We start from the raw sequence: 9,268 nt of genomic DNA, 5'->3' as shown, positions 1-9,268 counted from the left end.
AAAAATTGAGCATGATGATAGTTTAGCTCCTTGCACAAAATATAATAAATTAGAAACACTTAAAAAGGAAAACTTGCTACTTAAAGAAACCTTAGAAAAGTTTGAGGTTGGTAGCAAGTCCTTGAACATGATCCTTGCCAATAAGGGTCACATTCATAGAAGAGGTGGAATTGGATTTGTGAGTAGCTCTCACCAAAATCTAACTACCTTTGTTAAAGGCCCTACCTTGCATGTATCACCCCACACCAAATGCAACTTTTGTTGCAAACTTGGACATGTTGCCTATAAATGTCTACTTAAAAGATATAATCCACACAAATTGATTTAAGTTCCTAAAGGAACCTCAAATGACTAAATGCAATATGATAAGTTGTGTAGATCGATTTTTGAGGCATCCAAGGTCAAATGGGTATCTAAAAATCATCCTTTTTTATAGAAATATTTATGAGCAAGAGATGATACTTTGATAGTGGATACTCAAGGTATATGACTAAAGATCCATCTCAATTCTCTAAGATCACTAACCTAGATGAACGGTATGCCACCTTTGGAGATAACAATAAGGGTAAAATCATTGGCAAAGGAACTATAGGTAACAAATCTAACTTTTTGATTGAAGATATAGTGTTGGTTGATGGCTTAAAGCATAATCTTTTGAGCATTAGTCAATTGTGTGATAAAGGATACATCATTAGATTTGAATCTAATGCTTGCATAATTGAAAAATCACATAAAAACACATCCATGATTGCCCTAAAATAAAATAATATATACACTATTAACATTGATGATCTTTGTAATAAAATATGTTTTTTGATTTTGAATGACGATGCTTGGCTTTGACATAGGAGATTAAGTACTAATCTCTCAAATCTCATCCAAAGAACTCGTAAGAGGAATTCCTAACATTAAGTTTGTTAAAGATAATGTGTGTGATGAGCATGTCAACTAGGAAAATAAATAAAAGACAGTTTCAAAACCAAAGAATCAAATAAGCACATTTAAATCATTGCAATTGATTCATATGGATTGTTTGGACAAATTAATATATCAAACCTAGGAGGTAGCAAATACGCTTTGTCATTATAGATGATTATAGTAGATATACTTGGACATACTTCTTGACACATAAAAGTGAATAACTAGGAAAACAAATAAAAGATAGTTTCAAACCAAAAAATCAAATAAGCATATTTAGATCATTGCAATTGATTCATATGGATTATTAAGACAAATTGATACATTAAACCTAGGAGATAGCAAATACGCTTTTGATTATAGTAGATATACTTGTACATATTTCTTGACACATAAGAGTGATTGCTTTAAGTATTTTTTAAATTAAAAATCATAATTAAATTATTCTAAATTCAGTTCTAATTTAATTTAGACCGAATAGATTATCGGGCTGATTGCATTTTGATTTGATTTGGATTGAAATAAACAGTGATCACAACTATGCATGAGAATTGAATACTCTTTCTCTCTCTCTCAACTTTGGTGCGCATCTCTCTCTGGTTCGGACTCTTGACGTTAACGAGAAAAGATATTTCATATTTGGATTAATATAGTGAATATTTTTTATTTTGATATGACGTATCAGTATCTGTATATTTCTCCCCATAACAAAATATAATACTGGTCCCATCCATGATGAGGAACAAAATTAAGATGTGATCTTCTCATCGACATACGTACAGTATCAATTAGATACATGCACTATGCTTCGGTATTTTGTACTCCATGTCCCCCACAACCTAACCCATAAACTAATGGCAATTGAAAAGGATTTGAGGTGTACTCATCAATTTGTGTTTATATGCTCATCCATCACTATGTTCCATCAATACAAGTTTGGGCAGACTCAATAAAATCTAACCTCCATTATTATTATTATTATTATTATTATTATTATTATTATTATTATTATTATTATTATATATATATATATATATATATATATATATATATATATATATATATATATATATATATAAGTGCCTGTATTCGGCAACTTTAAGAATCGCCCTCTATCTTTGTGTCTTTGGTTTGCGGACCGCTGAGATATGTATCCTCGCATAAATGTAGATTCTTCTGCACCGAATCCTCAACACACACACCCTCTTTCCGGATTTCTTTCCCCTTCTCCGTAAGCTCGAATTGGAGTTTCCAACTTCTGCAAGGTATGCTAATCCTTCCCTCTCTGTTCTTGTCGTATTTGTTGTCACTGTTGTTTGCTCGCATCAAAATTGTATCTTTCTTGCTGGAAGTCTTGATGATGTTCCAGACTATTTTTCTCGATCTTCCCTCGTTTTCGAGGAGGATCGATTAGAATTTCTGATCAAAATATGATCCTTGGATGCCATTCAATATCAGTTCTTTACCCTCCAGTTTAAGTTTCATCTTAGCTGCCGATTCGTCTTCTCTTGGCATAAAATGATTCGGCTTTGAGCTAAAACTTGTATCCATCTGTCCTCCCTTTTGGAGTAATTGGCCGTTGTGCCAAGTGGTTGTCTCCGTCCAGGATTTCTCCTGTTCTTTGCACTGCTTGGTGGGCGAGAAGGGAGCAATGGAAGGAGGAGAGACGTTCCCAGTCTTGGGAAATGGCAGCCAAGGGGACGACAAGGTCTTTGGGCAAGTGCAGAGCCGGTTGGACCAGAACAGGAAACTGATCAACGAGATCAACCAGAACCAGGCGTCGAGGATCCCCGGACGCCTCAACCGCAACGCCCGCCTCATCGGGAAGCTCAACAGCAACATCCGCCGCGTCGTCGACGTGGACGTCGAGCTCTCCCTCTCCTTCACCGGGTCTAGGAGGCATCATCACCTGAAGCTGAAGCTGCTTCCCAAGGGAAGCCTGGCTACGAGAGAGTCAGGGCATGAAGCAGAGACCTCTCAACCCTCGAGGTCTGTCTCAAGTGCTATATTCTTTCAGATGCTTTAATGCATCCGCAAGAAAGCAACTTAGAATCTGAACGTAGAGTGGATGATTTTGCTTCCCCGTCTTCTCTTTTGCGGCAATCTCTCAAGCACGAGCGTATAAAGATGTTGTGGGAGACAGAGATCTCTACAGAGCGGTGCCATAGAAGAGGACAAGCGGCAGGCATAAAGCTTCCTTCAGATGGTGGAAGGCAGAGCAGAGCATTGGTCTTCTATTTTCAATCGGGATAATTAATCCATTAATTTAATATATTTCGATAATATCATTTCAGAATGCGTAGTGTCTATCTAATTTTTATAAATCAATTTAACTCGTCTTTCACTTTTGGGATTAACTCGTTTCTCATTTAGGACATCAATTAAATAAATTTTAGGAAATTGATATTACGTGATTTTTAGAAAAACACTCAATTTTTATTTTTATTTTTTAATAAAAATACGTGACGAAGATAAATTTTTAATTCATAATTTTATAATAAACTGTCAATGTCTTTGCCAACTAAACTAGCTAACTGACACTCTCAATTTTTATTTTTTTCTCTTAATTTTAATTTTTTTCTTCTTTTTTTTCTCTTACTCCTCAAAGGTAACGAGATCTTGGATAGACGACGTTATCTTAGGACAGAGATTAGGCAAGACTATGGATAGACGATGTCATCTTAGGACGAAGATTGAATGACGTCATGATGATGGGACAGGAGGAAATGAGTGTATATATAAAATTATTAAAAATGAGAGACACTCTGAAAGAAAAAAAACATATATCTGCTAATATAAACAAGTCGGGACAGCATCATATATCGAACACACAATTTCTACGTCGGTTGATATATCTGCTAAGATCGACAGACCAAATCTCTTATTGCATTACTAGATTAGGACAGAAATTTACAACACGATGTGGAAGGCAATAATTAACAGAAATTTAAATTCAGAACTCGATCAGACCATTAATGTAATTTAGCCGACAAAATATATCATTAAACTAATACTTGACTCTGCCTCTAGGCCAAGTGCGACATAACTCTAGCGGAGGCCACCTTCTTCACCAGTAGCCTCCATCTCTCGTCCTCGTCCTCCTCCGATTCCCCTTCCTTCTCCTGCATCCTCCGCTTGAATTGTCTATGGATTCGCAATGATACGAAGGCAAGTGAGTTACTTTCTCGGCTATTTAACTCACAGCAAGACCGAAAACGAGAGAATGCAACAAGAATAGATAACTTACATGCAGAGGGGAACCTTGCAGGAGGCGTCGTCGACCTCGTCGCAGATGGAGGCGTGGAGGCGGAGCAGCTGCCACAGGCGCTTGCAGCGTCGGCACCCGTGCTGCTGCCGCTTCTGCCGGTCGCACGCCGCGAAGTGGCGGATGAGCTGCCGGAGGCCGCGGCAACTGACGGCGTTGGGGCAGGGGGGGCGGGCGTGGGCTGGGAGGAGCCGGCCTGAGGGCCCCACCTCCCCGCACCCGTCGGCGCAGATGTGGCGCAAGCAGTCCATGGCCTCGTGCAGCTCCGCGTACAGCCTCTGCTCCGCCTTCCTCCTCGCCTGCCGCCGCCGCCGCTGTTCGCACCACAAGCAAAGCCACGACCCCATCAATCTATCTGTGTCTCTCGGCCGCCATGGCGAAGTTGGGTGCGTCGAGGGAGTTGATGCGTACGTACCAGGTGGGCGTGGTGGAGGAACTGGAGGATGTGGAGCTCGAGCCAGGGGTCGTGGTCCTGGAGGAACCGCCAGCCCTCGGTCTGCTCCACCGCGGCGAAGTCCTTCGATAGCAGCTGCAGGCACCGCAGGTGGAGGCGCGGCGCGTCGCACCGCTGCGACAGCACCAGCACGTCCACCACGCCCTCGGCGGTCAGCCGCAACGAGAGCGCCCGCTCGGCAGCGCGCTTCAACCACCCGACGCGGTACGCGCGCGACAGCGCCAACAGGTGCATTCCGTGCTCCCCGATCATCTCCTCCTCTGTGGCCAACACGCACCTGTCGTACGCCCGCCTATAAAACTCGTCATGGATGACTACAGGGAAGAAGAAGAGGAGGAGCATGACAGAGAACTAACAGAACGGAAGGAAGAAGAGATTCAAGACCTGGCAAAGTAGAGTGAGTGAACGAAGGCATTGACAGCGTCGCATGGGACGCCAAGAATGGGGATCTCCCTTCCTCGACTCCTGCCCTTATGCGGTCCACCCAGTATGCTCTCCAGCACAGGCGACGCAGAAGCCTTGGATTCAAGACGAAACAAAAGAAGAATAAGCGAAACGAGAAGGTCGCAAGCGAGACATTATGTCAGGCAGGTGAGCGACGCGGAAGGCCGCGGTCGGTTACCAGAACGGTGGAGTGAACAGGTATTCGCCGCCCGCCGGACGTCACGATCCGGACATCGGCCGGCGGGATCTCGACACTCCCGACCTCAAGCCACCGCTGGATCTCCGCCTCGCCGCGTTTCTTCTCTTCTTCGGTCATGTTTCCGAGCCAACGACGGATGTTTTGTGCTTCAACAACCCACCGATCCCTCGATATATATAGTGTGGGGAAGAGGACACGAAATGGATCGGAAGAAAAAGCCAAATGACAAATATGCCCCTACAGCACCTTACGATTCATCCCCATCAGAGCCATTAAAAACATCTTCCGGATGTCAATTATATCAAGCAAGTATGGAAAAGAAATAAGCCATTGTTGGATAATGAAGAATCATATAACTTTATTTTTCGGGACTTACTCCATCAACCATGATGGAAGAGGCGGGGAATGAAGACGGGTCACGATAGAAGGGGTCACGGACATGATAGAAGGGGTCACGGCTGTTAATTTACACGTCCCTTGGAGACCAGAAGAGGCGTCCTTCCCGTCTCCAAGGCTCGAGAGATTGGTGACGATGACTTGCAAGGATCCGAGTCATCCTCATCCTTAACAGCTCAGTTCCAACTTCTTCTGTGTAGTCGACTTGGCACTTCCCTTTTTGCCTATTCTTGAGGATAATTGACACTTTCATTAGTTCTTTTGGGTCAACAGTTCTTTTCGAGGACCACAAGAAAATATTTGGACAACGGTTCCTCTCTGAGTACATAGCAACTTCAGATTTATAAACGCGTCAGAAGCAAATTAAGTTTCCTTCTTCATCTTCATTTTGTTCCTCATTTATGACAATGTCCTGATTCTTTTTTTTTCTCCTTTTTTTTTTTTTACTTATATAAAACTCTTCACTGTAGCTGCATGAAAGATAAAGAAAATAATTTAACCCTCCACTAATAGTTTTCTAGTAATTCTTTTCCTTAATCTGCAAGAATCTCTTCTTTCACCACTGCATACTATCTTAAAGTATTCTTATTTAATCCTCCAACAATCTAATTATTCATGCATAAATATTTTTTTTGACTTAGAGTTAGAGAAATTGACTATGGAACTAACTTAATTATCGGAGGGATTGACTTGAGAAACTTCTCGTAACTTCGATTTTTGTGCACGTGACAATTCGGGAGAATATAATTTTTATCTCGACCGACTCTATATACATGTATATAAATAAGGATCACATCGTGGTGCCTAAGACATCGACAATATTTTTTCCCAATATATTGTATTCCTTTTCACTCCAATTACATGGTTTATGTCAAAACTAATATACGAAAAAAAAAATGTAAAAATTATTATCTAAATATCTATCACGCCTTCTTCCCCTCTAAAACCATGTTGCTTTCCTCGGTCTTCTTATCTAAATATATCCATCATGGCTCCTTCCCCCACCCCAAAAGCATGTTGTTTCCCCCGATCTTCTTGTCTGCGACAGTTCCCTTTTGTCCCTAATATCCTTTTTTCTTCTTCAAGACCAAAAATTAATCTGTTTATTCATTTATCTATTTATTTTAAATTCTATGGGTCCCACCCAACATGAAACATTTCCACAACCGCAACTTACAATGACATTGTCAGCTGATAACCAAAGCATTTGCAGTGACGACGAATCCTGCAATCACGACGAATCCTGCAATCCACCAAAGTTATGCAGCATTACGAGCGGATGATCTCTCGTGCAATGGCAGCATCCACAGCATTCGAATCGATGCGGCCATCCACCTCACGTCCTTCTCCTTCCTTTTTCTTCTCTCATGCCTATATATACCCTAATTCTCACGTCCGACATGTCTGTAGTCCTCTCCGGTTCACGCTACCAAGAAAGATGATAAGCTGGGGCGACATTTACAAGGTGGTGGTGGCCATGGCGCCGCTGTACGTCGCTCTGGGTCTCGGGTACGGTTCGGTGCGGTGGTGCCGCATCATCACGCCGGAGCAGTGCGAGGCCATCAACCGCCTCGTCTCCTGCATCACCCTCCCTCTGTTCACCTTTGAGTTCACGCTCCACGTCGACCCCTTCGCCATGAACTACCGTTTCATCGCCGCCGACGCCGTCTCCAAGGTCATCATCGCCGTGCTATTAGCCGCGTGGCCCAAGTGCAGCAGCAAGGGCAGCTACTGCTGGTCCGTCACCAGCTTCTCCCTTTCCACCCTCACCAATTCCTTGGTGGTGGGCGTGCCGCTGGTGAGCGCCATGTACGGGCGGTGGGCGCAGGACCTGGTGGTGCAGCTCTCGGTGGTACAGGCGATCGTGTGGCTCACGCTGTTGTTGTTCGTGTTCGAACTCCGCAAGGCGGGGTGCGGGCTGTTCTCGATGGCAGCAGCTCCCTCCTCCGCCGGTGGCGAGCTCGCGTCTGTCGAGTCACCGCCGCTCAACGACGTCGACGGCGGCGGCCCCGAGGTCACACCACGACCTTCCTTCTGGTCGCTGATGAAGACGGTGTGGCTCAAGCTTGCTCTCAATCCCAACTCATACGCGAGCATCGTCGGCATCACCTGGGCCTTCATCGCAAACAGGTACAGCACCGCAAACAACACGGCACGACGACACAGCTTCAAACACTTTGCTTGCATCTGATGGATCACTGACTCAGGTGGCATTTCGAGATGCCAAGCATCATGGAGGGTTCAATTCTGATCATGTCCAAGGCAGGGATTGGAATGGCCATGTTCAGCATGGGTAAACACATCAAACTCACCACTAAATCCTAACCATTATGGTGGATCAATCCGATGAACCCATCGCCATTGTTTTGCAGGGCTGTTCATGGCTCTGCAAGAGAAGATACTCGCCTGTGGACCGAGCCTGACCGCATTTGGGATGGTCTTGAAGTTTATCGCAGGCCCGGCAGCCACGGCCATCGGAGCCATCGCCGTCGGACTTCGTGGGGACGTCCTGCATCTGGCAATCATACAGGTAATCTAACTGTTCTGCCATTGTTTCGGTTGCATGCAATCTGAAGCAGAAGATGATCGTAGTTTACATTCTGATAGACTCAATGATCATTACTTCGATCAGCTCCACCAAAGTATATCTTTGATGTAATTTACACAAGACAGACAGATCACATGCACAACTATTTTATTTCTTGGAGATGGGAGAGAAAGCTTTGCATCCATACGAACACATCAAGACCATAAATAACCACAGCATGTGTAGAGCAAGAAATTGACCTTAAGACCTCCTATAAGGAAGAAAGTGTATGACATCTTCATCATTTCTAGATCAGAATTGGGAGGGCTTTATTCTCTACAGAGAAAATAACTCTGCATGTTGAGTCGATTAATTCTGCTGGTGCTGAACATTTCGCAGGCTGCACTGCCTCAGTCCATCACCTCTTTCATCTTCGCAAGAGAATACGGATTGCATGCTGATGTGCTAAGCACTGCGTAAGTTGATACATATCAAGATTGCATACACAGATTACACATAATATATTATGTTCTTCTGTTGTTTTAGCCATCTTTCCTGATTAGTTTATGATCATTCTCTTCTTTTTCAGGGTAATTTTTGGGATGCTGGTTTCTTTGCCTGTGCTTGTGGCATACTATGTGGTTCTGGGTTTCATGAGCTAACCCCAAACTCTTAACCCTTGTTCTGTTTTTGCTCTCCTGGAAAATTCTTCTTTCCTCCTGAATGTGTGTTTCTCTGCAATCCCTGTGTTGGTGAATTCTATGATGAGTCAAGGCTGAATATTATTCTACAACAAGCTTGGCTTTCTTGTATTTGTGATCATTTAGAAACATGATGCAGAAGATGAGGAGAAAAGAAAAAGGAAAATGTAAGTTATAAAGACAGATCAATTTTGTGGTTTTTTATTTTCCCAATTGCACCTATGGGTTTGTGGAATGTGCATCTGATGCTCACAAGATTACAAGGATGATGCCATGATATGTACTCCAATCCACAAGTAAATAAATGATGAACAAAATCAAGCATATGAATCCTTTACATACAAGTTATAGGTTAGCTTTCTAT

At 43.1% G+C, this 9,268-nt stretch overlaps 2 protein-coding genes and 1 pseudogene across 3 annotated transcripts; 2 read left to right on the top strand and 1 right to left on the bottom strand.

Moving 5' to 3' along the window:
• Window positions 1-2,043: 2,043 nt before the first annotated feature.
• On the top strand, window positions 2,044-3,008 carry LOC135651106 (protein ELF4-LIKE 3-like; annotated as a pseudogene).
• A 762-nt stretch (window positions 3,009-3,770) lies between these two features.
• LOC103999944 (BTB/POZ and TAZ domain-containing protein 1) lies at window positions 3,771-5,489 on the bottom strand. 2 transcript variants are annotated; one of them, XM_018819681.2, is made up of 5 exons: window positions 5,260-5,489; window positions 5,022-5,155; window positions 4,599-4,929; window positions 4,166-4,497; window positions 3,771-4,062 (listed from the first exon to the last, which is right to left on the bottom strand). In XM_018819681.2, exons 1-5 carry the CDS (start codon window positions 5,395-5,397, stop codon window positions 3,945-3,947), a joined length of 1,053 nt encoding a protein of 350 aa, XP_018675226.2. In that variant the 5' UTR covers window positions 5,398-5,489; the 3' UTR covers window positions 3,771-3,944. The 2 variants fall into 2 exon arrangements, with proteins under 2 accessions (XP_018675226.2, XP_018675227.2); XM_018819682.2 differs by having other exon boundaries at window positions 4,599-4,914; window positions 5,260-5,488.
• A 1,612-nt stretch (window positions 5,490-7,101) lies between these two features.
• Window positions 7,102-8,927, top strand: LOC135650840 (auxin efflux carrier component 5-like). Its single transcript, XM_065170464.1, has 5 exons — window positions 7,102-7,806; window positions 7,884-7,969; window positions 8,049-8,206; window positions 8,603-8,679; window positions 8,793-8,927. The coding sequence occupies exons 1-5, from the start codon at window positions 7,115-7,117 to the stop codon at window positions 8,863-8,865; spliced, it is 1,086 nt and encodes a 361-aa protein (XP_065026536.1). The 5' UTR covers window positions 7,102-7,114; the 3' UTR covers window positions 8,866-8,927.
• Window positions 8,928-9,268: the final 341 nt, after the last annotated feature.

The sequence above is a fragment of the Musa acuminata genome, chromosome BXJ3-10, assembly GCF_036884655.1.
Source record: "Musa acuminata AAA Group cultivar baxijiao chromosome BXJ3-10, Cavendish_Baxijiao_AAA, whole genome shotgun sequence".
Taxonomy (NCBI): domain Eukaryota; kingdom Viridiplantae; phylum Streptophyta; class Magnoliopsida; order Zingiberales; family Musaceae; genus Musa; species Musa acuminata.
Note: the sequence above shows the minus strand (reverse complement) of the source record. Positions and strands in the feature narration are given on the sequence as shown.